Below are 27340 nucleotides of genomic sequence, written 5' to 3'. Positions count from 1 at the left end.
ACTGACTGGATTTGCTACGACAGGCTGTCAGTAGTATGTTGGCCATCTAGAGAGTGAAACACACAAAGAGAAAGTATAAAATAACCACAAAAAACAGAAAGAAATACAGACATAATACGTGAGAGAGTTTGACATGGAGAGAGGGACAGACCAACAGACACGGAGTGTCATTGAAAGATACACCAAGAGAGTGTGAGGCACAACATTGAGAACAAAGTGTAAGGCATGCACACATATATGGCAACTGTGCAACACCCACATACAGAGTCAGAGACACTGTGGATTGTTTTGGTTTTATTTAGTAGGATATCTGATGCATATTGAAACCCATCCGCATATTGAACAATCTTCAAACCAAACTGCTGAGAAATCTATTGTTTGCCTAATATGGAGTGCACACTGTCCCCTTAACAATACATCCCACTTTCCCACATCCAGAGATTTTAGGGGCAGTTTGGCCACCAACCAAGGATCGAACTGCAAAGACTGCATGTGGTTACTGCTGGGATTTAACCAGTTAAACCCACAAAACCTACCAGCAGAGAAAACTGATGAGCCTCCTGCTGCTTATCCAGCCAAGGCAATCCTAACCATCAAGCACAGGGTGACAATGTTACCTGGTGCTGAGTGGACAGAGCCTCAAGCCCCAGTGTTAAGTCTAGTTCTCCCGATCCAATTAATGAGCCAAACTGGTTGGTAAGTTCTTTACAGAGCCCTGGACCACTGCACATCTCCATACCTCAGGTACCAATTATAACACTCGGAGTTGAGTCAGCTCAAATCGTCACTTGTCAGGCTCATCACCCTGCACCCATCTCATTCCAAGGAGATCCCATTTTATTCTCTTCAAAGGTGGCAGTAGGACGGGCAAGTGTTAGTAATTGGTTTGGTAATGTAACTTACACAGAGTGTGAATGAGATTGATGCCTAAACAACCACTGTGAGATACAGAAGCTAAGCGAAATGCACACAGAGAATCTCAGCAACAAAGTGAAAGATACTGAGGTATATACAGAGTGCAATGCAACAAATGTGAGGTAGTAAGACATACAAAAGAGAGTGAGTGACATTTTAAAGATGAGAATGAGACGTTGAATATACATGCAAGAGAGTGACACACGAAACAGTTCTGACTTTGGACCATGTTACCACTCAGCAAGACAAACTAAAACTACTTTCAGAGACGACACACCAGAGAATCCTGCAATGGTGTAACCAGCTGAAAATACTTGAAATCTTTCCATAGGCATTAACTCAAAAGGAGAGACATGAATACATTCAACCAGCAGACCAGCATGTTGCAAACTAAAATAATTTATAATTGACATTTAGCAAAAAAAAACACACACACACTGACCCTGAGAGTGGAATCACTAGACACACACATTGATGCTCAGAGAGAGAGACAGAGTGGAATCACAAAACACACTGCCATGCAGACCCACCTGCCAAGAATGAGGCATATTAATTTTGTCATATGAACATTGATCTTAAACTGTTGCTAGAGCGGGGAAATGACTTGTTAAACAGATCAGCCATGGCTGGAAAAAATATTTGCATACTAACAGACAGTGATTGGAGGGATAAAGGGGCTATTCCCTGCTCCAATTTAACCCACAATGGACTTTGAGCAGCAGGTATTGTGTGTAAGAAGAGACATTCCAGGGACTGCCAAGCCAAGATAATCCACAAACAGATGTGGTCAGCCCAGCTAGTCACATGACTAACCTGCTCGGCAACTTGGGTTTTTCTGAATTGTACTAAGAGTTTGAACTGAAATAAAAAACTGTTTGATCCTGGAGTGAAAAGACCTCTCCTGTCTGCTCCCATCTCTTTCTCACAAGCCGCTGGATCCACTGAGGACACATGAACTACAAGAGAGAAAAGTCTCCTACATCGAACAAGGTTTAAGAATACTGAGCCCCAACGAAAAGCAAGACCCACCTACAATCAAGGACTTTACAGTGAGTTCGAAGAACAGTAATCAAAACCATCTTCAGATATTGCCTCAAACTTTTCCACTTTATTTCTTCTCTTTTCTGTCACTATTTGCATGTGTGTATCGCATATGCATGCTAGCATGGGCGTGTCACGTATCCGTAGGCATTAACCGAATTAGAGTTTAAGTTTAATAAAGTTCAACCTTTTTTCTTTAAACCTAAGAAAACCTGTTTGGCTAGTTTCTTTGCCTTATAATTGGAAGTTAGTGAACAAGGATTTACTAAGGGGGAGCTAAAAAAAAAAAAGTGTGTTTAAAATTAAATCCTGTTATGGTAAGACCTGGTGAAGGCTGAGAGGGAAACCTTGTCTCTCACCTGGTCGTGACAACACACCAACTGACCTCAGAGACAGAGCGGAATCACAAAACACACACAAACTGACCTCAGAGACAAAGAGGAATCACGAAACACACACATACCTGATGCTCAGAAAGAGAAAGGGATCACTAAACACATGCACTGATCCACAGACAGAAAAGGAATTACTGGACACACATTCACCCTCAGAGAAAGAGATCACGAAACACACACACTGACACTCAGAGAAAGACAGAACTCACTAAACACTCAAACACACTTGGAGAGAAAGGAATCACTATACACAAATAAGTAAGCAGGCATGAAGGTAGCAGATAGAGATAGAGTGTGAGCTTGGGAATTTGGTGCAGTGAGGGAAGAGGTGCTGTTCTGACATTTTACAAAAAAGCAGTGGTCTGAGAAAGGGAGTCAGATTCCAGCAGTGAGACATGAGAGATGAAGTCCAGAAGCTTTAATTAGGTGAGCAGGCAGGTGAGTGATTGGGGAGTTTTAAGTTTTCTTTCTAAATGGTAGCAGTAGTTTAAACTGGTACTGGGGAGATAGAAGTATTGCATTAAATTTATAGCTTAACTAGTTAAACCAATTGATATAACTACAGATAATCGCTGAGTGATATTTCTAAAACTAAAAATGGCAAGGCAGGTGATGTATAACATCTGTAGCATGTGGCAGCTGGAGGACACGAGTATGATCCACTGCAACCATATCTATAGAAAGTGTCTGCAGCTCGAGGAACTTCGGCTCAGAGTTGATGAGCTGGAGTCCAAGCTTGGGACACTGCAATGCATCAGGGAGGGGAACAGTTACCTGGACACTTTGTTCCAGGAGGCAGTCACACCCTCTAAGGCTAGGTATTTCTGATTTGGTCCATGATCAGGCACAGGAGGGTGTGACTGCAAGAGAGGCAGGTATAGGGATCCAGAAGGGAGCACTGGAGGAGCCTCACCTTGCAATTGTCCAACAGGTTCGATGTTCTTGCCACCTGTGTGGATGAGAGCAGAGACTTGAAGGAAGATGAGCAAACTGACCATGGCACTGAGGGGTTCAAGTTGGGGGAGTTAAAAGGAATGTAGTTGTAGTATTGAACAGTATAGTTAGGGAGATAGATACAGTTCTCTGCAGCCAAGAGCGCGAGTCTCAAAGGCTGTGTTGCCTGCCCAGTGCCAAAGTTAATAACATATCCTCGGGGCTGGAGAGGAATTTGGAGTGAGAGCGGCAGGATCCAGTTGTCATGGTAGGACTAAGAAAGAGGCTCTGCTGAGGGAGTATGAGCAGCGAGGGGCTAAATTAAAAAGCAGAATCACAAAGGTAATAATCTCTGGATTATGACCTGAGCCATAAGCAAATTGGCATAGGACAAATAAGATTTGAGAGTTGAATGCATGGCTCAAAGATTGGTGTGGGAGAAGTGGGTTTCATTAGGCACTAGCACCAGTACTGGGGAAAGAGGGAGCTGGACAGTTGGGACAGCCTGCACTTGAACTGTGCTGGAAGCAGTGTTCTGGAAAATCATATAACTAAGGCGGTAAAGAGGGCTTTATATTAAATAGTTGGGGCGGGAGGGAAGAGGGTTCATATGACAGGAGATTTGGAAAGGTAAGGAGAAAAGACAAGGAAATAGTGCAGGGTAATGGTACAGGTAAAGAGAACCAGAGTTATGACAGGAAGGGACAGAGCGTACAAACATAAGACTGCACCAGCAAATAAGATCAGAGTAGGCAAAAATGGTAAGAATACAGAATTAAGGGCTCTTTATTTGCACGCACACAGCATTCGTAACAAGATGGATGAATTGACAGCACAAATAGAAATAAATGAGTATGATATGATAGCCATTACAGAGACATGGTTGCAAGGTGAAAAAGGCCGGGACCTGAATATTCAAGGGTATTTGACATTTCGGAAGGACAGGAAGCTGGGAAAAATGTGGTGGGGTAGCTCTGTTAATTAAAGCTGACATCAGTACCATAGTGAGAGAAAACCTTCATTCAGAAGATCAAGATGTAGAATTAGTTTGGGTGGAGCTAAGAAACAGCAAAGGAAAGAAGTCACTGGTGGGAATCATTTATAGGTCCCGTAACGGTAGCTACAAAGTAGGACAGAGTATACATCGAGAAATATTGGGGGCTTGCAAGAAAGGTATGACAATCATCGTGGGAGATTTTAATCTTCACATCGATTGGACAAATCAAATTGGCAAAGGTATTAATTTAGCATACTATATTCGCTGCTCACAGTACGGTCTCTATATTGGGGAGATCAAACACAGATTGGGTAACTGCTTTGCAGAACACCTCCGCTCGGTCCATAATCATGATCCTGAGCTTCCGGTTGCTTGCCATTTTAATTCACCACCTTATTCTCATGCCTATATTTCTGTCCTCGGCCTGCTACAAGTGTTCCAGTGAAGATCAACGCAAGCTCGAGGAACAGTACCTAATTTTCCGATTAGGCACACTACAGCCTTCTGGACTCAATATTGAGTTCAATAATTTCAGACCATGAGCTCCATTGTTTTTTGTTTATTATTTTTATTTTTTATACATATATATATTCTTTTTAAATTATTTATTTTTTAACCATGGATTAGAAACTGGACTGAAATAACGACATTCGAGCTGCTGTACATAGTTTTAAGATGTTCTTTGCACTTTTTAATTTGCACTATGGGTAGGTAGAGGTTTTTAATCACTATTCTCACCATTCTTAAACTTATTTTTCATGTTTTTGCTTTCGTACAGAGCTGTTCATTATTCTGCCATTAGCACTCTCTCTGGACTCATGCTTTGTCTTTTGCTACAACTATTTAGCACTCCATTTGCATTCTGTTCCATGACATCTCTGTCATTTATCCTCTTCCCCCCTCCGTCCTATCACAGTCCTTCCTTCTTGTTCTCCTTCCCCCCCTCCCCCCTTTCTATTGCTCAAAGACTGTTACATTTCTAACTTTTGCCAGTTCTGATGAAAGGTCACAGACCCGAAACATTAGTTCTGTTTCTCTCTACACAGATGCTGCTAAATGTTGAGTATTTCCGGCACTTTCTGTTCTCATTTCATGGCAAAGGTAGCCTGGAAAATGAGTTCATAGAGTGTCTTCAGGACAGTTTCTTCGAACAATACGTTCTAGAACCTACCAGGGACCAGGCTATTTTGGTAATGTGTAATGAGACTGGATGAATTAGAGACCGATTAGTAAAGGATCCTCGAGGCAGAAGTGATCATAACATGATGAATTTCACCTTCAGTTTGAGGGGTGAGAAATATGGGTTAATAATTAGTGTCTTAAACTTAAATAAAGCAATTACAAGAGTATGAAGACAAAGTTGACTAAAGTGGACTGGAAAATAGGCTGAAAGGTAAGACTGTAGAGAAGCAGTGGCAGACATTTAAAGAAATATTTTATAACTCTCAATAAGGATATATTCCATTGAGAAAGAAAGACTGTACCAGCAGGAACTTAAGGGTGGTATCAAACTGAAAGAAAAGGCACACAATGCTGCGAGGATTAGTGGTAGGCCAGAAGATAGGAAAAAAAAAAAAATTAGAAACCTGCAAAGGATGACTTAAAAAAAAAGACGAAGAAATTGGAATAGGAGAGAAAACTAGAAAGACATAAAAACAGACAGTAAAAAAACTTCCACAAAATATATAAAAAGGAGAATCGCTAAAGTAGGTGTTGGTCCCTTACGGCACAGTGGCGCAGTGGTTAACACCACAGCCTCACAGCTCCAGCGACCCGGGTTCAATTCTGGGTACTGCCTGTGTGGAGTTTGCAAGTTCTCCCTGTGTCTGCGTGGGTTTTCTCCAGGTGCTCCGGTTTCCTCCCACAAGCCAAAAAAGACTTGCAGGTTGGTAGGTAAATTGGCCATTATAAATTGCCACTAGTATAGGTAGGTGGTAGGGAAATATAGGGACAGGTGGGGATGTTTGGTAGGAATATGGGATTAGTGTAGGATTAGTATAAATGGGTGGTTGATGGTCGGCACAGACTCGGTGGGCCGAAGGGCCTGTTTCAGTGCTGTATCTCTAAACTAAACTAAACTACAGGATGAGACTGGGGAATTAATAATGGGAAATTAGGAAATGATAGAGGCTTTGATCAAGTATTTTGTATCAGTCTTCAGAAAATCAAGAGGCAAAAAAAAAGGAGGAACTTAAAACTAATCACTAGAGAAAAAGTACTGGGAAAACTAATGGGACTAAAGTTTGTCAAGTCCCCTGGACCTGATGGCCTGCATCCTAGGGCCTTAAAAGAAGTGGCTGCAGAGATAGTGGATGCATTGGTTGTAATCTTCCAAAATCTTCCCAGTGGATTGGAAAACTGGAAATGTAACAATTCTGTTCAAGAAAGGAGAGAGACAGAATGCAGGAAAATATAGGCCACTTAACCCAATATGTGTTGTTGGGAAAATGCTAGAATCCTTTATTAAGGAAGTAGTAACAGGACATCTACAAAATCACAATACAATCAGGCAGAGTCAACATATTTTGTGAAAAGGAAACAGTGACAAATTTATTAGAGTTCTTTGAGAATGTAACAAGCAGAGTGGATAAAGGGAAAATCAGTAGTTGTAGTGTATTTGAATTTCCAAAAGGCATTCAATAAGGTGCCACATAAAAGATTACTACGCAAGATAAGAGCTCATGATGTTGGGGTTGATCTATTAGCATGGATAGAATACTGGCAACTAACAGGAAATAGTCAGGATAAAGGGGGCATTTTCACATTGGCAAACTGTAACTAGTGGAGTGCCGCAGAGATCAGTGCAGGGGCCTCAACTATTTACGATCTATATTAATGACTTGAAGGGACAGAGTATATTATAGCCAAATTTGCTGACGATAAGAAGATCGGTAGGAAAGCATGTTGCGAGGAGGATACAAAGAGTCTACAAAGGGATGATAGATAAGTTAAGCGAGTGGGCAAAAATTTGGCAAATGGAGTGTAATGTGGGAAATTGTGATGTTGTCCATTTTGGCAGGAAGAATAGAAAAACAGATTATTTACATGGAGAGAGAGAGAGAGAGCTGAATACTGCAGTACAGAGGAATCTACTGCTCAGAAGCGCAGAGGGTGGCGAGGGCACAAAATGTACTCTGGGTGGGGGACTTCAATGTCCATCACCAAGAGTGGCTCGGTAGCACCACTACTGACCGAGCCCTAAAGGACACATCTGCTAGACTGGGTCTGCGGCAGGTGGTGAGGGAACCAACAAGAGGGGAAAACATAATTGACCTCGTCCTCACCAATCTGCCTGCCGCAGATGTATCTGACCACGAAAGTATTGGTAGGAGTGACCACCGCACAGTCCTTGTGGAGACGAAGTCCCACCTTCACATTGAGGATACCCTCCATCGTGTTGTGTGGCACTACCACCATGCTAAATGGGATAGATTTCGAACAGATCTAGCAATGCAAAACTGGGCATCCATGAGGCATTGTGGGCCATCAGCAGCAGCAGAATTGTACTCAACCACAATCTGTAACTTCATAGCCCGGCATATCCCCCACTCTACCATTACCGTCAAGCCAGGAGACCAACCCTGGTTCAATGAAGAGGGTATGCCAGGAGCAGCACCAGGCATACCTCAAAATGAGGTGTCAACCTGGTGAAGCTACAACACAGGTCTATCTGCGTGCCAAACTGCGTAAGCAGCATGCGATAGACAGAGCTAAGCGATCCCATAACCAACGGATCAGATCTAAGCTCTGCAGTCCTGCCACATCCAGCCGTGAATGGTGTTGGACAATTAAACAACTAACTGGAGGAGGTGGCTCCACAAATATTCCCATCCTCAATGATGGGGGAGCCCAGCTAATCTGTGCAAAAGATAAGGCTGAAGCATTTGCAACAATCTTCAGCCAGAAGTGCCGAGTTGATGATCCCTCTTGGCCTCCTCCTGAAGTCCCCAGTATCACAGATGCCAGACTTCAGCCAATTCGATTCACTCCATGTGATATCAAGAAACGACTGAAGGCACTGGATACTGCAAAAGCTATGGGCCCTGACAATATTCCGGCAATAGTACTGAAGACCTGTGCTCCAGAACTTGCCGCGCCCCTAGCCAAGCTGTTCCAGTACAGCTACAACACTGGCATCTACCCGGCAATGTGGAAAATTGCCCAGGTATGTCCTGTACACAAAAAGCAGGACAAGTCCAACCCGGCCAATTACCGCCCCATCAGCCTACTCTCAATCATCAGGAAAGTGATGGAAGGGGTCATCAACAGTGCCATCAAGCGGCACTTGCTTAGCAATAACCTGCTCAGTGACGCTCAGTTTGGGTTCCGCCAGGGCCACTCAGCTCCTGACCTCATTACAGGCTTGGTTCAAACATGGACAAAAGAGCTGAGCTCCAGAGGTGAGGTGCCCTTGACATCAAGGCAGCATTTGACAGAGTTTGGCATCAAGGAGCCGTAGCAAAACTGAGGTCAATGGGAATCAGGGGGAAAACCCTCCACTGGCTGGAGTCATACCGAGCACAATGGAAGGTGGTTGTGGTTGTTGGAGGTCAATCATCTGAGCTCCAGGACATCACTGCAGGAGTCCCTCAGGGTAGTGTCCTAGGCCCAACCATCTTCGGCTGCTTCATCAATGACCTTCCTTCAATCATAAGGTCAGAAGTGGGGATGTTCGCTGATGATTGCACAATGTTCAGCACCATTCGTGACTCCTCAGATACTGAAGCAGTCCGCGTAGAAATGCAGCAAGACCTGGACAATATCCACACTTGGGCTGAGAAGTGGCAAGTAACATTTGTGCCAGGCAATGACCATCTCCAACAAGAGAGGATCTAACCATCTCCCCTTGACATTCAACGGCATTACCATCGCTGAATCCCCCACTATCAACATCCTAGGGGCTACCACTGACCAGAAACTGAACTGGAGTAGCCATATAAATACTGTGGCTACAAGAGCAGGTCAGAGACCAGGAATCCTGAGGCGAGTAACTCACCTCCTGACTCCCCAAAGCCTGTCCACCATCTACAAGGCACAAGTCAGGAGTGTGATGGAATACTCTCCACTTGCCTGGATGGGTGCAGCTCCAACAACACTCAAGAAGCTCGACACCATCCAGGACAAAGCAGCCCGCTTGACTGGCACCCCATCTACAAACATTCACTCCCTCCACCACCTCGCACAGTGGCAGCAGTGTGTACCATCTATAAGATGCACTGCAGCAATGTACCAAGGCTCCTTAGACAGCACCTTCCAAACCCGCGACCTCTACCAACTAGAAGGACAAGGGCAGCAGATGCATGGGAACATCACCACCTGCAAGTTCCCCTCCAAGTCACACACCATCCTGATTTGGAACTATATCACCATTCCTTCACTGTCGCTGGGTCAAAATCCTGGAACTCCCTTCCTAACAGCACTGTGGGTGTCCCTACACCAGATGGATTGCCGCGGTTCAAGAAGGCAGCTCACCAACACCTTCTCAAGGGAAATAAATGCTGGCCTGGCCAGCGACGCCCACATCCCATGAATAAAAAAAAAGGGTGTCCTTGTACATTAATCACAAACTGTTAGCATGCAGGTACATCAAGTAATTAGGAAGGCAAATGGAATGTTAGCGTTTATTGCAAGGGGGATGGAGTATAAAAGTAGGGGAGTCTTGCTACAACTGAACAAGGCATTGGTGAGATTGCACCTAGAGTATCGTGTACAGTTTTGGTCTCCTGATTTACTTGCATTGGAAGCAGTTCAGAGAATGTTCACTCGGCTGATTCCTGGAATGAGGGGTTTGTTTTATGAGGAAAGGTTGCGCAGGTTGGGCCTATACTCTTAGGAGTTTAAAAGATTGAGAGGTGATCTGATTGAAACATATAGGGGAGACAGTGGTATAGTGGTAATGTGACTGGACTAGTAATTCAGAGACCCAAGTTAATACTCTGGGGACACGGGTTCAAATCCCACCATGGCAGCTGGTGGAATTTAAATTCAATTAATTAAAATCTGGAATTGAACACTAGTCTCATTAACGGTGCCATGAAACTACCATCGATTGTTGTAAAGACCCATCTGGTTCACCAATGTCCTTTAGGGAATGAAATCTGCTGTCCGTACCTGGTCTGGCCTACATGTGACTCCAGACCCACAACAATGTAGTTGACTCTGAACTCAGTTGTCAAGGGCAATTAGGGATGGGCAATAAATGCTGTCCTTGGCAGCTCCGCCCACTTCCCATGAATCAAATAAATAAAAAAAGAATTCTGAGGGGGCTTGACATGGTGGATGCTGAGAGGATGTTTTCTGTCATGGGGGAATGCAGATTGAGGGGGCACAGTTTCAATGTAAGGGGTCTCCCATTTAAAATGGAGAAGAGGAGGAATTTCTTCTCTCAGAGGGTTGTTAATGTTTGGAATTCTCTTCCCCAGGGAAGAGTGGAGGCTGGGTCATTGAATATATTCAAGGCTGAGTTAGACAGATTTTTCATTGAAAAGGGAGTCAAAATCCCAACTAGTTCACTAATGTCCTTTAGGGAAGGAAATCTGCCATCCTTACCTGGTCTGGCCTACATGTGACTCCAGACCCACAGTAGTGTGATTGACTCTTAAAATGCCCTCTGAAATGGCCTGGCAAGCCACTCAGTTCAAGGGCAATTAGAGATGGGCAATAAATGCTGGCCGAACCAGCAATGCCCACATCCCACAAATGAATACAAAAAAGTAACCTTTTACCTGAAAATGCCCCTTTTATCCGGACTCTCTGTTTCCTGTTAGTTGGCCAGCAGAGGGTTGTCATACGATGAGAGGCTAAGTAAATTGGGCTTGTATTTTCTGGAGTTTAGAAGAATGAGAGGTGATCTCATTGAAACATACAAGATTCTAAAAGGGGCTGGATAGGTTAGACACTGAGAGATTGTTTCCATTGGTCAGGGAATCTAAAACACTGGGCACAGTCTCAGGATAAGGGGACAAGCATTTAGGACTGAGATGAGGAGAAATTACTTCACTCAAAGTGTTGTGAATCTTTCTCTACCCCAGAGGGTTGTGGATACTTTAAGGCTGGGATGGACAGATTTTGGGTCTCTCCGGAAATCAAGGATTATGGCGAGTGGGCGTAAAAGTGGAGTTGAATCCAAAGAACAGCCATAAATCATTTTGAATGGCAGAGCAGGCTCGATGAGCCATATGGTCTACTCCTGCTCCTATTTGTTGTATTCTTGTGTGTGTATTTTCCCAATGACAGAAGTTAGACTAACTGGCCTATAGCTTCCTGCTTTCTGTCTCTCTCCTTTCTTGAACAGATGTGTTACATTTGCGGTTTTCCAATCTGCTGGGACCCTTCCAGAATCTAGGGAATTTTGGAAGATTACAACCAATGCATCCACTATCTCCGCAGCCACTTCTTTTAAGACCCTAGGATGCAGGCCATCAGGTCCACGGGACTTGACAAACTTTAGTCCCATTAGTTTTCCCAGTACTTTTTCTCGAGTGATAGTGATTGTTTTGGGATCCTCCCTTTCTTTTGCCTCTTGATTTTCTGCTATTCTTAGGATGCTTTCTCTGTCTTCTACTGTGAAGACTGATACAAAATACTTGTTCAAAGTCTCTGCCATTTCCTCGTTTCCCATTCTGAATTCCCCAGTCTCATCCTCTAAGGGACCAACCCCCACTTTTTATATATTTGTAGAAGTTTTTACTGTCTGTTTTCATATTTCTTGCTAGTTTACTCATATTCTAATTTCTCCCTCTTGTTGTTTTAGTCATCTTCTGCTGCTTTCTAAATTTTCCCAATCTTCTGGCCTACCACTAATCTTTGCAGCATTGTACCCCTTTTCTTTCAATTTGATACCATCCTTAACTTTCTTAGTTGGCCACGGATGGTACATCCTCCTTCTCAATGGAACACAGCAAGAGAAAGGAATCATCAAACACACAGACTGACCCACAGAGGGAGGAATCACTAGACACACACACATACACACACCGACCCACAAAGAGAGTGCAGAATCACCAAACACACACACAGACCCTCAGAAGGAGAGTGGAATCACTAAACGCGCACACTGATGCTGAGAGACAGAGAGACAGAGATCATTAAATACACTTGCTGCCCCTCAGAACCGAATCAGGAAACACACTCAGATAGAGGAATCACTAAACTCGCACAATGACCCTCAGATAGAGAAGAAACATCAAACATACCCACTGACATACAGAGAGAAAGGAATCACCACACACACTGACCCTCAGACAAAGGAATCAAAGAACAGACACACTGATGCTCAGAAAGAGAAGAATCACTAGACACACACACTGACTCTCAGATAGGAGGAATCAATGGACACACACACTGACCTTGAGAGACAGAGGAATCACTAAAACTCACACTGACCTTCAGAGAGGGAGACGAATCTTAGAGAAAAAGAAACACTAAACACACACACGGTGATCTGCGGAGAGGGAGAGGGAGAGGGATCACCAAACACACTGACCATGAAATAAAAGCAAAATACTGCGAGTGCTGGAAATCTGAAATAAAAGCAGAAAGTGCTGGAAATACTCAGCAGGTCTGGCAGCATCTGTGGAGAGAGAAGCACAGTTAACGGGCTGAATTTTATTAGCGTGCCGCAAATCACGGCGGCACGCTTTGAATTCTGCAACCTTCCGACAAAGAAGTGCTGCCGCTGAGAACCCATGATATTTCGCGCGGGGACTCATTTTACATGGAGGGGGCAGAGTGGCCGCCCTTGATGGTGTAGAGGGGGCATCCAGTGCCACTATGCAGGCGCTGGCACCATTTTTAAAGGGCTTTAAGCCCTGAGGATAAATATGAATTTTTAAAGGGTTGGCACGATACATTTATTGAAATAAAATAATAAAAGCTGGAGGCCCTTTCGCAAACCCACAATGGATTTTTTATTGTCTTTTTTTTAAATGAATAAAACGTATTTCAGATCCAATACGAACCTTCCCCCCCCCCCCACCAACCTCATCATATTTTGCCCTCCAACCCCTTCCCACCATCCCCACAGTCAATAAGAATTGTTTTCTCTGCTCCCCCCGCCCTGATAATTTCAATCCTCCCCCCTCCTCACCAGTGTCTTGCCTTGGAATTCCAAACAGAGTTCCGAGACAAGTGAGTTGCGGCTGGCGGCCGTAAAATTGGCATGGGACAGCCGCTGGGAGCAGGTAAGGTAGTTAGCATTTTTTAAAAATCAATTTAAATATGTAAATGAAGGCCCCATGTTGCACTGAGGCCTCGCTGCCTGCCAGTAAAATGTGGCGTGGCCTTCTTGGCTTCGGGGATCATGGCGGGCCGCTCCCGCAAGTATTTTACGGGCCCAACCACCACGGCCCCTGACGTCGAAGGGCTGCTAATGGCTCGGTAACGTCTTCGCAGTCCGACATACGAAGGATCAGCAAATCTTTTTATGCTGGTCTGTATGATGCGAAGCCCACAGACAGCAGAGCCTCCCAGTCCTTCCTCTCATTTATCACAGAGGTCTTAGATGACAGCATGAGGGAGAGACTGGACAAGCCGCTAACTCTGGACGAGCTGACAAAGACCGTCAAGTCCTTCGAGACGAGTAAAACTCCCGGAAGCGATGGCTTAACGGTCGAGTTATATTTGGCCCTGTGGGACTGGGTTTATTAGGAAGGATGCGGGCATAAGAGGGGTGACAATCCCAGGCAGCGGAGGCACTCAGGTTAAAACCTCCCTGTACATGGATGACGTCGCCGTCTTCTGCTCGGACCCGCTGTCTGTGCACAGACTGATGACCATCTGCGACCAGTTCGAACTGGCCTCGGGAGCAAAAGTTAACCACGGCAAGAGTGAGGCCATGCTCTTTGGGAACTGGGCTGACCGATTCTTTGTCCCCTTCACCGTCAGGTCACACTACCTGAAGGTGCTGGGGATATGGTTCGGAAGGGCCGGGGCGTGCACCAAAACCTGGAAGGAGCGAGTAGCCAAGGTACAACACAAGCTGAGCATGTGGGAGCAGCGATCTCTCTCCATTGTGGGTAAGAATCTGGCCATCGGGTGCGAGGCGCTCACTTTGTTGCTGTACGTCGCGCAGGTCTGGCCCATACCCCACTCCTGTGCCGTGGCAGTCACCCAAGCCATTTTCCGCTTCATCTGGGCATCCAAAATGGACCGGGTCCGAAAGGACACGATGTTCAAATCTCTGGATAAGGGCAGGACAAATGTACCCAATGTCGCCCTCATCCTGATGACCACCTTCGTGTGCGACTGCATCAAGTTGTACGTAGATCCCCAGTACGCAAACTCCAAGTGTCACTACGTGCTGAGGTTCTATCTGTCCCCGGTGTTGCGAAGGATGGGCCTGGTCACATTGCCCCGGAATGTTCCATCCAGTTGGACCGTGTCGTACCATCTATCCTTCATGGAAAAGTTTCTGCGGAAAAACACCTTTGACCACCAATCCATCAGGCACTGGTCTGCACGGAATGTCCTGAAGGCCCTACGGGAAAAGGAGATGGTGGATCCTGTCGGATGGTTCCCCGAGCAGACTGCCAAAGTCATTTGACGGAATGCCTCATCACCAGAACTTTCAAACAAGCGCCAAGATATAGCTTGGCTGGTGGTGAGATCCTTCCTGCACGCCCGGAGTCTCACCCCCTCCGTACAATGCCCTCGAGGTGGCTGTGGTAGGGAAGAGACGGTTGCCCACCTCCTTCTAGAATGCGTCTTTGCAAAGCAGGTGTGGAATGAGATGCAGTGGTTTTTGTCGAGATTCATCCCAAGCAGCTCCGTAACACAGGAGTCTGTGCTCTACGGGCTGTTCCCAGGGACGCACACCGAGATAAACATCAACTGCTGCTGGAGGACTATCAATTCGGTGAAAGACGCCCTTTGGTCTGCCCGAAACTTGCTGGTCTTCCAGCGCAAAGAGTTGTCCACGACCGAATGTTGCAGACTGGCACATTCCAAGGTCCAGGATTACGTGCTGAGGGACGCACTAAAGCTTGGAGCAGCCGCAGCAAATGCTCAATGGGGAAAGACCACTGTGTAAGGTCCCCCCACCAAGCTGAACTGAGAGGCTGGATCCATGAGAAACCCCTCGAACTGTATCCGGAAAATATCTGTTTGCTGTAAAATGTACATGGCATGTCAAATGAAATGGAAGGGTTGTGAGGCAACTCACTCCTGTATTGAAGGAAACTGATCTCCTTTGCATTCTTTGTATTGTCTGACTTGGTGCTGTTTGGAACTGTTTTGTAATGTATTTTTTTCCAGTTTTTACGAATAAAGTATATTTTGGAAATTAAAAAAAGTCAAAGGGCTGGTAAAATTCAGCCCAACATTTCAAATTGATGACAGGTGACAGACACACACAGAGCCTCAGGTAGATAGAGATGAATCACTAGACACACAGATTCACTGTCTGAGAGAAAAAAAAATCACTTAAAACAAACTGACCCCCACAGTGTCAGAAAAATCCCTAAACACACACACACACTGACCCTCAGAGAGAGAGGAATCACTAAACACATGGTCACGGAAGTGTTTTTTTTTCACTTCCTCGGTTTAAAAACTAAAGGGTGTCTGTCTGCCTTTAAGACCGCAAGAAGTTTTTATATTCTCTGGGAACAGCGTGTGCAAGCTGCAAGCCTGTTCCTAAGCAACAGCAAGAGAGATGCGGCCACATGCCATATTGTATCAGTTTGACTGTGTGTAAAGACTGGCTAGAACCGGTTTGATCTCGCAGACTAGCGAAGCGTGCTGTCCCTGAAGGAAGAATTTGTCTCCCTCTCAGCAGAAATTCTACATTGGCCTCCAGGCGGTGTTTCACCTAAAGAAGAAACGACCGCTGGAAAGGAATTTTGCATTATTGGAGCTCTGTATGACACCTATTGCAGCCAAAGTGCCTTGAACACCTACCCATTACAGACTGTTCATCAAACTCGCCTGGAGACTTTGAATGGCATCTGACTATTCGACTCTGGGCCACCTCACTGATCCGGGAGGGTTAGGAAGAATAAGAAGTTATAAAGTCTTTTTAGATGTAGATTTATCTCAGTATTGTTTAAGATTTAGTTTATTAATAAATAGTTAATTTTTTGTTGTTTAAGGATACCTGGTTTGGTGCGTTTTATTCTGGGGGTTAATAAAGTGTTTAATTTGGCTAATTTCCGGTAGGTGGGAAACTTCCAATAATATGCCGCGACCTGTGGAGTAATGGGACTGAATTGACGGTGCATTGCTTCCACCTCGGTCATAACACACTGACCCTCAGAGAGAGAGGAATCACTAAACACAAGTACTGACCCCCAGAGAGAGTCAGAAAAATCCCTAAACACACAGACACTGACCTGCAGAGGGAGAAAGAGGAAACATTCAACACACACACTGATCTGCAGAGAGAGAGGAATCACCTGAAACATACACTGACCCTCAGACAAAAGGAAGCAGTGAACACAAACACTGACACTCATACAGACAGGAATCACCAAAAACACACACTGACCCCCAGAGAGAGAGAGGAATCACCAAACACACACACTGACCTTGAGAGAGAGATATCACCTAAAACAGACACTAACCCTGAGAAAGAGAGAGTGAGAGATAGAGGAATCACTAAAAACACACACATTGACCGCCACAAAGAATCAGAAAAATCACTAGACACTGACCCTCAAAGAGAAAGAGAGAAATCACTAGACACACACACTGACCCTCAGAGAAAGGAATCACTAGACACCATACATTAGGCTGAATTGTGTCAGCTCGTCACGGTTCATGGCAACAGCACCAGACGTGGGTGTCATTGCTGCATGTCACCTGTGTGGCCTGCCAACCGTGATCATGCGACGGCTGGCCAGTTACCATAACTGAGCCATGGGGCCCGTCTTATTGCAGGATGGGAGCAGGCTACAAGGCGCTGATGGCAGCATCAGCTGGCAAAAACGCAGGTGCTAGCGCCATCTTTAAAACGTTGCCAACCCTCCTTGTAATGCTGTCCATCACTGATGCAGTGACTCTGGAGTGTTGCTGGACAGCGCCTCCCCCACACCCCACCAATGTTGCTGTTCCTGCAGGAACTCCTCAAATACTGAAGCAATCAGTGTAGAAATGCAGTAATTCCTGGACAATATCCAGGCTTGGGCTGATAAATGGCAAATAGTATTTGTGCCACACAAGTGCCAGGAAATGACTATCTCAAATAAGAGAGAATGTAACCATCTTCTCTTGACATTCAAATGACATTACGATCGCTGAATCCTCTACTATCAACATCCTGGGGGTTACCATTGACCAGAAACTGAACTGGAGTAGCCATATAAATACCGCGGCTACAAGGTCAGAAGCTAGGAACCCTGAGGCGAGTAACTCACCTCCTGACTCCCCAAAGCCTGTCCACCATCTACAAGACACAAGTCAGGAGTGTGATGGAATACTCTCCACTTGCCTGGATGGGTGCAGCTCCAACAACACTCAAGATGCTCGACACCATCCAGGACAAAGCAGCCCACTTGATTGGCATCACATCCACAAACATTCACTCCCTCCACCACCTCGCACAGTGGCAGCAGTGTGTACCATCTACAAGATGCACTGCAGCAACGCACCAAGGCTCCTTAGACAGCACCTTCCAAACCTGCGACCTCTACCACCTAGAAGGACAAGGGCAGCAGATGCATGGGAACACCACCACCTGCAAGTTCCCCTCCATGTTACACACCATCCTGACTTGGAACTATATCGCCGTTCCTTCACTGTCACTGGGTCAAAATCCCTGGAACTCCTCAACAACACTGCGGGTGTAGCTACCCCACATGGACTGCAGTGGTTCAAGAAGGCAGCTTACCACCACCTTCTCAGGGGCAATTAGGGATAGACAATAAATGCTGACCCAGCCAGCAACGTCCACATCCCACAAACAAATAAAACTCCACACCCACTCCCCCCAACACTGCTGCTGTTGCTGCTGGACCACCCCCCTGCCCCCGTATCAAGACTGAACACCCAATGAAAGGAATGGGCACCAACTGCGACCATGTCCAAGGCAAGACACAGGATGGCCCCAGGGTTTAGTGATGCCTCCCTGGAGATTCTCCTCTAAGCTACAAGGGAAAAACAGGAGGTCCTCTTTCTACGGGATGGCGAGAAGGGACTCTCCAGCCTAACCAAGGAAATGGGACCAATGCTGCAAGAAGGTCAATGATCTCCTTCACCCCACCAAGGTGAGACCTTCATACTGATATGCACTTTGGAACTTGCATGTGGCTATGTGACAAGGAGCACTACATGGGGAGGGAGTGATCAACCAAGAGGTGGCAATGCGGTGAGGCATCAGCCCATACTTTCAGATGCATCTCAGTGACAGGCCGCCTTCTTTGTCAGCTCACCACTACGTTCCTTGAGAATGAAAGTGAGGAGGAGCTATTTGGCAGCCCCCATCAGGGGATGAGGGGTTCCCACTAGCATAACTGTCCTGTTGTTCTTCGTGTGATGTCTAACAGTGTCCCTTTTATTGCTTGTAAGAGAAATGGACACAACACCCGGGAGACAGAGGACTGGCGGTGGGATCCCTGATGTGCGTGTTCTGACCCCGGCAGAGGTGGTGGCCCTGGAGCTAGCGGGGGCCCAGGGCAGCCGAGCAATCACGGATGGTGAGACTGGGGTGTCCACACCAAGAGTGAGGAGACATTGTGTTCATGTGTTCTCCAGCAAGGTTGGCATGAGGAGATCTGAACAACCTAACCCACAAATGTTTGTGTTCACTCACACAGGTCATGGCACATCAGAGGCAAGCTCAGGTGCTGGGACAGGGGGCCTGCCATTGACTGAGGGAGGTGGTAAAGGAGGGACAACAGTCGGAGAACGCACCGTCACATCATTCCCCTGCACTCTCCACCAACACAGATACTCTCATGGCAATGGATATGCACTCGGGCTTAGATTCAGGGTCACAAGCTGGTGAGTGCACCACACATGCACCTGAGCAGCTGACAGAGGCTGTGACAGCCAAGGCCACTGGCAGTTGGTGGAATGCGGGAGGCCTGGCCCATGCTGAGCCTCTGGTGCCGGCAGCACAGAATATGCAGGAGTTGCAGACAGAGGTAAAGAAACATCTGGCAGAACTGCCAGAGGTAATGCGCAGCCACGAGCGGACGAAGGAGGTGTCCATTCCTGCCATGACTGCTGCCAAGCCTCAGGCATGTGTGTGCATGGCTACCTCCATCAAGAGGTTGGTGATTCTCATGGAGAGCCTGATCACACAGATGCATGCAGACTTACACACTATTGCCTTGGGCATGAGCTGAACACAGCAGTGGAAAGGCGAGAGGGAGATGAGGCACCTGGAGTCTCCACCAGGTGCTCGTCTGTCTCAGGTTAGTAGGGAGGTGCAAGTGAGCCTTTAAAGGGAGGAGAGGCTGCCCTCCACATCTGGGCGCTCCCCTCAAGGTGCTACGAGTGTGTACAGTGGCCCCTCAGCCCCTCCGTCAGTTACCCCAGCTCCAGTAGACACGACGACTGTGCAGGGAACCTCTCAGGCAGCCGGGGTGCTGCAAGCTTCAGGCAGCCAGATGACGCTGCCAAAGTCTTGGCAGATGCAACCTTCACCATTGCTCCTTCAATAGGCTGCCAGTGTAGGCACAGGCCGTGTTTGGTCAGTGTCTCAGATGTGTTAGAGTGTGTGGTAAACCTGGGCGTTAGAGTGCGAGAGGAAGGAAGCAACAGGCGGAATACATTGAAGTGAGTCTTAATTGAGTTGACTTTGAGAGGCCATCATGGTGGCAGGATCCAGGTATGTATGAGGTTGTCTCTTGTGCATCTCTCAATGGCCCTGGCCTCTGGTGCAAGGAGTTCAACATCCAGTGTTGCCTGCTCAGTAGCCTCCTCCTCATCAAATGAGGACTGACGTCATGCAAGGCCTCCCCACTCTGCAGTGCGAGATTGTGCAGAACACAGCAGACTACCGCAATAAGCAAAACCCTCGCTGGGGCATACTTCAGGGCTTCACCAGATCGATCTAGGCAATGGAATCTCATTTTCAGCAGCCTAATGGCCTGCTCATTGGTCGTTCGGGTGGAGCCGTGGCAAGTAATCCTCTGCTGCATTGCGAGGGCTCCTAGGAGGCGTCAGTAGCCGTGTCTTCAATGGATACCCCTTATCACTGAGAATCCACCCCTGAAGGTGAGCAGGGTGCCTGAAAAGCTGCGGCACCTGGGAATGTCAAAGTATGTAGGCGTCGTGGCTGCTTCCCAGGAAGCGGGAATACCCCTGTAGAAAACGCTTCCAGTGGTCGCAGACCAGTTGAACGTTGATGGAATGGAAGCCCTTCCTGTTGATGAAGACAACTGGCTGCTCCTTGGGAGCACTGATGGCCACTTGCATGCAATCGATGACCCCTTGCACCTGGGGGGGATCCAGAGATGGCACCAAAGCCAATGGCCCTCTCTGTCTGACTGTCAGGGTTGGTTCGGTATTGCACAGTTGCTGGCCCTCTAAACATGGAATTGGTCAACTCCTTGATACAGCTGCCTGGGAGACACCACACATGTCCCCAGTGGTAGTGATCTTCATGGCCAAGGGCATTGGGTGTCCACTGAAGCCTTTGGGTCACAGCTCGTCCTGCATTATGGCACAGTCGGTGGCCTCCTGGACAGCTGTAATCTTCACTAACACGGCCGCTTGGACACTTGCCAATTGAGGTGTTCGGTAGATTCTCTGGCGCATATAGGCTCTTGTTGGTGTGGCCGGTTGCTGCCACTCCCCTATCAAGCTTCACCAGCATGCCCAGCTGGATCCTGGCCCTCCGTCCCTCTGAGCTGCTCTTGTGCAGCATAGGGGTCCATAAAAACTGGATGTATGAGACCAATGACAGCTGGTCTAAGCCCCTCCCATGCACTGTCCTTGGAGAGATTATCTTGCCTTGACACCTTCCCCTTGCTACTTCCCTCTGAAGATTCGGTAATGCCTCTCAGCACCCACCCTTGCTGAGAGCCCAGCACCACAGACCGACACTGGCCTCCGCTCCTCCCTTTGCTACTATTCGCCATGGCTGCCTTCCCATGGCAGCACTGAGGCCTCACTTGGTGCCGCCACCTATAAACAGCCAGGGAGCTGAAGGCACGTGATCCCTGTCTGCTGATGATTAAATTGGAAACTCCCCATAAAATTGGCTTCAATTTGATGCGAGTGCATTCTAATTAACTGTTCACCAATTCAAATTACAGTCCTGCCATGTCTTCGCAGCAACGCCACTTGGAAACGCTCATGCCTCTGACAAATCCCAGACCGATGTCACAACTTCAGATTTCTGGGCAATCGCATCCCCCTCACCTCTGTCCCACACCTGTTAGCTGAATAAAATTCTGCCCACTGACCAGAGACAGAGAGAGACAGAGAGAGACAGAGAGAAATCACTAAACAGACACACAGATTGTCTCAGTGTAATATCACCACACACACACACACACAGATTGTCTCAGTGTAATATCACCACACACACACACAGACTGTCTCAGTGTAATATCACCACACACACACAAACAGACTGTCTCAGTGTAATATCACCACACACACACACAAACAGACTGTCTCAGTGTAATATCACCACACACACACACAAACAGACTGTCTCAGTGTATCACCACACACACACACAAACAGACTGTCTCAGTGTAATATCACCACACACACACACAAACAGACTGTCTCAGTGTAATATCACCACACACACACACAAACAGACTGTCTCAGTGTAATATCACCACACACACACACAAACAGACTGTCTCAGTGTAATATCGCCACACACACACACAAACAGACTGTCTCAGTGTAATATCACCACACACACACACAAACAGACTGTCTCAGTGTAATATCACCACACACACACACAAACAGACTGTCTCAGTGTAATATCACCACACACACACACAAACAGACTGTCTCAGTGTAATATCACCACACACACACACAAACAGACTGTCTCAGTGTAATATCACCACACACACACACACACAGACTGTCTCAGTGTAATATCACCACACACACACACACACAGACTGTCTCAGTGTAATATCACCACACACACACACACACACAGACTGTCTCAGTGTAATATCACCACACACACACACAGACTGTCTCAGTGTAATATCACCACACACACACACAGACTGTCTCAGTGTAATATCACCACACACACACACACAGACTGTCTCAGTGTAATATCACCACACACACACACACAGACTGTCTCAGTGTAATATCACCACACACACACACACACACACACACACACACACACAGTCTCAGCTCTGCTCCAGCGGTTGGCTGGACCTTGGGATGGCATTTTGCCGGCAGCAGCCAATTAAGGATGGTGGCCCACACCAGCAATCCCCGCCCCCAACCCCTCCCCCACAGAGCTGCTGGACCAGAGTGTAGATAGCTCAGTAGCCTCGGCAGCGCCGATGCTCGAGGTGGCCGCTGTTGAGGCTGCAGCTGGAGAGAGAGAGGGTGCCTCAATGCAGAGGAACCTTCGAAGATCAGGTGAGATAGTTTTTAACAGCTGCTGCCAGGTTAGCAGGCCCCAGTGACTGGGGTTGGGAGGAGTGTCATGGTGCACCAGAGCCACTGGGAGGCTGCCAGGAGACAGTAAGTGACCTTTAATTGGGTCCTTAAGTTGCTCATGGCCGCCTGGTGGGCAGCCACACTGCTACGGTTCCTGCTGCTGGCAATATGCTATGGCAGTGGGAAGACCTTGGGCTCCCCTCCTGATGCCTACCCTTGAGGTACTGCAAGCCCTCACTCCTCCCAGCCATTCTCCAACAGGCTGGGAAAATTCAGCCCACAGAAAATTCTGTCCCACTGTAAAATCACCACAGGCACATTGCCCATCACAGAGGCAATTTTTGAAACAACTTGATCACAGAGATTACGAAAATCCCAAGGCCGCGAGAAAGCCCTCAAGCACACTGTCACAGAGCGAGAAAGCCCTCAAGCACACTGTCACAGAGCGAGAAAGCCCTCAAGCACACTGTCACACAGTGAGCAATCCCTCCAGCACACTGCCACACATTGAGAAATCCCTCCAGCACACTTGTCACACAGTGAGAACTCCCTCCAGCACACTTGTCACACAGTGAGAACTCCCTCAAGCACACTTGTCACAGAGCGAGAAAGCCCTCAAGCACACTTGTCACAGAGCGAGAAAGCCCTCAAGCACACTTGTCACACAGTGAGAAATCCCTCCAGCACACTTGTCACACAGTGAGAACTCCCTCCAGCACACTTGTCACACAGTGAGAACTCCCTCAAGCACACTTGTCACAGAGCGAGAAAGCCCTCAAGCACACTTGTCACAGAGCGAGAAAGCCCTCAAGCACACTTGTCACACAGTGAGAACTCCCTCCAGCACACTGCCACACAGTGAGAACTCCCTCCAGCACACTGCCACACAGTGAGAACTCCCTCCAGCACACTGCCACACAGTGAGAACTCCCTCCAGCACACTGCCACACAGTGAGAACTCCCTCCAGCACACTGCCACACAGTGAGAACTCCCTCCAGCACACTGCCACACAGTGAGAACTCCCTCCAGCACACTGCCACACAGTGAGAACTCCCTCCAGCACACTGCCACACAGTGAGAACTCCCTCCAGCACACTGCCACACAGTGAGAACTCCCTCCAGCACACTGCCACACAGTGAGAACTCCCTCCAGCACACTGCCACACAGTGAGAACTCCCTCCAGCACACTGCCACACAGTGAGAACTCCCTCCAGCACACTGCCACACAGTGAGAACTCCCTCCAGCACACTGCCACACAGTGAGAACTCCCTCCAGCACACTGCCACACAGTGAGAACTCCCTCCAGCACACTGCCACACAGTGAGAACTCCCTCCAGCACACTGCCACACAGTGAGAACTCCCTCCAGCACACTGCCACACAGTGAGAACTCCCTCCAGCACACTGCCACACAGTGAGAACTCCCTCCAGCACACTGCCACACAGTGAGAACTCCCTCCAGCACACTGCCACACAGTGAGAACTCCCTCCAGCACACTGCCACACAGTGAGAACTCCCTCCAGCACACTGCCACACAGTGAGAACTCCCTCCAGCACACTGCCACACAGTGAGAACTCCCTCCAGCACACTGCCACACAGTGAGAACTCCCTCCAGCACACTGCCACACAGTGAGAACTCCCTCCAGCACACTGCCACACAGTGAGAACTCCCTCCAGCACACTGCCACACAGTGAGAACTCCCTCCAGCACACTGTCACAGTGAGAAATCAGTAAGACTGTAGACAGAAAGATCAATCGCCAACCAGCACAGCGTGTCACAAAGAGTCGCCAAAACCACAGCCAGAGAGAAATCTCTGGACATAACAGACACTGACCGTCGCACTTCAGAAAGCTAACAGTAAGTTGAGTGATTCTCTTCAGCAGATCCCGGTGGTAGGGAGGGGCAGTCACCCATTGGGAAAATAAAATAAAACGCATGCATCTGCCAGTTTAAGACTGGCTGAACCGCTCCCGACTGAAAGAGAAGCTATCATGCATCTTAATTTTTAAGACAATATCTGTTATCTGTTAAAATGCCCACCTTGTTTATTGGAGATGGTCCCGGTAATGGATAATAAAAGCAAAATACTGCGGATGCTGGAAATCTGAAATAAAAACAAGAAATGCTGGAATCACTCAGCAGGTCTGGCAGCATCTGTGGAAAGAGAAGCAGAGTTAACGTTTCGGGTCAGGGTCAGTGACCCGAAACGTTAACTCTGCTTCTCTTTCCACAGATGCTGCCAGACCTACTGAGTGATTCCAGCATTTCTTGTTTTTATTCCCGGTAATGGATAGTTGGGGAGCGGGCGGGCGGGACAATTTCCATGAAAATCAGAGCAGAAAACCTACCTTCATGTTGAAGTCAGAGATTGTATTTGGGTTCCGAATTATCTTTTAGAACAGGATATGCGATCTAAACTCGAATTAATTCCCCAGCTGCATCTCGAATTTGTATTTTTGTCTTGAGTATTTTTGCCAGCATGAATAAATGAAGACAAAGTAAAATTGATAGAAATATGCGCAGAGGAAGGTGCATATCCTGTCACCTACCCAGCTGCCCAGTCACTTTCGGGGGAAGATTCAGAGAAATGACTCGAATCGTTTCATTTTGGCTGACCTACTACAAAGCAGTTCGAGAGTTTCACCTGCACTTGTGTATTTAAATATTGATAAATCAACCAAAAAAGTTCCGGAGTAATCACTTTGACAGTTGTATTTGAACACACACACAGATACCAGGAACAATATTCCAGGTATGCAGCCTTCTCACTGGGGCTTTTGTATTTTACTTCAGTTTGCACAATTGGAAAGCGATAAAAAGGCAAACCGAATTCAACCTCTGTCGTGCTGCACACCTAACCAGACCTGAATGAGTTGATAAAATACTTGTCCGTACGAGATTGGATTTAAATCGGAACCGACTGGGTACTTAAAAACAACACTGTTCACTCAAATTGAAATATATAAGGTTTTTTTTTGCCTGTGAATAAGTCTGGAGCTGTTTGAATTGCAGGTTTAAAGATAAGATCTAGATCTAAAACTAGTCACACCTTGAACCAGAGCAGATTGAACGAAATGCGAACAGGATTAAATTGGTCGGCGGTGAATTGCTCCGCACTGACCTCGTCAGGATCATTCCGAAATTCAAAAGGAAACCAGATTACAACGTTGATGTTAAACCAGCATACACACACACACACAGATGATATGCCTGAATCACATCAATCTGATTTTAAAATGGTCAAAATGGGATTTCGATACTCTAACCCAGGAAGATATTAGCAACTCCGAACATCCCTGAATTTTGGGGGCTCTGCAGTTTGATGTCTTTAAGAATGAAATAAGTTCTCGGGCAACAAAAACAATCCCAGCAAGAGCACTTTCCTCCCTCCCGAATCCATGCAGATTTTTAACAAATGCTAATTGATTGGAAGGACGGTCTCTGCGTGGAATTGGTAAACAGGACCGGGGAGGGGAATGAAGGAGCTGATCTTCCACATTTCTTTTCAGGCATTAAGGACGGGTGAGGCAATCACATAAGCAATTTGGAAATGATTCTGTCGGATGTTGATGAATTAACACGGTTTCCACTCCACTTGTTCAGTGAGAATGTCACCAGTCAGACCCAAATTTCAACGATATCCTGTCAATTACTGGCGGCAGCTTTGTTCTAACTTTCAGCTGCCTTGTTGTATCCCCCTGCCCAACCTTTGCACCCACACCCCATCAAATCCTGCACCTTCTGGTAAGTGACGCTATTTCACTGTTACAATCAGCCCCAACTTCCCAATCATTTACAAGGTGAGACGATTTACATCCCAGAATGACACATTTTAGTAAAAACACACACTTTTGAGTACATTCCATATTCCTCCCCTCCACCCATGCCTATTTACTTTATATATTTGTCTTTTAAATTTGCAAGCCGAAAAAGGAAATGACACCTTCGCCACCGAAAACACAGGACAGGACAGGGAGAGATGCAAAGTGTGTGGAGGCGTTGCATTGCAAATAAACAAAACTACCCACCATCTCTTCCCAGACAGGACTCCGGCTGTAAGAGTGATACAATTCCTCCATACTCAGTCAGTCCCCCTCCCCCGGCAGGGCTCGTCTCAAGCGCTCTGTCTGTCGTTGCAGTTTGTTTGCCAGCTATGCCGTCCCCACAACCCGTCCCTTTCAGTCACTTTGCCTGATCTCCCTTCTCTGCTGAGCGGGGTTCGCCTTGTGTCGGCTCCACGTGATTCACTGTCACTCCTAATAAGGAGCTGGACCTTTCAGCGCTGTCGGTGACGCAGTTTAGGCTGGAACAAGGCTTTCCCTGGGCAGCAACCACAGGTTGCATTTATATAGCGCCTTTAACCCAGAAAAAACCGTCCCTAGGCGCTTTACAGATGTGTTAGCAAACAACAAAAAAAGAATGATTAGGGCAGTTGACCAAAAGCTTGGTTAAAGAGGGAGGTTTTAAGAAATGACTTAAAGGAGGAAAGAGAGGTGGAGAGATTTAG

At 47.0% G+C, this 27340-nt stretch overlaps 1 protein-coding gene across 1 annotated transcript in view; it reads right to left on the bottom strand.

Annotated features, from left to right (window-relative positions):
- Positions 1-27045, bottom strand: part of dgkh (diacylglycerol kinase, eta) — a 640503-nt gene extending 613458 nt beyond the window's left edge. The window contains exon 1 of the mRNA XM_068040243.1: positions 26862-27045. Within this exon, the coding sequence (XP_067896344.1) occupies positions 26862-26912 (51 nt within the window). The 5' untranslated portion in view covers positions 26913-27045. The remainder of the gene's footprint in view (positions 1-26861) is intronic.
- Between the last annotated feature and the right edge of the window lie 295 nt (positions 27046-27340).

The sequence above is a fragment of the Heterodontus francisci genome, chromosome 10, assembly GCF_036365525.1.
Source record: "Heterodontus francisci isolate sHetFra1 chromosome 10, sHetFra1.hap1, whole genome shotgun sequence".
Classification (NCBI taxonomy): domain Eukaryota; kingdom Metazoa; phylum Chordata; class Chondrichthyes; order Heterodontiformes; family Heterodontidae; genus Heterodontus; species Heterodontus francisci.
The sequence above is the reverse complement of the archived record's forward strand: the minus strand, read 5'-3'. Positions and strand labels throughout refer to the sequence as shown.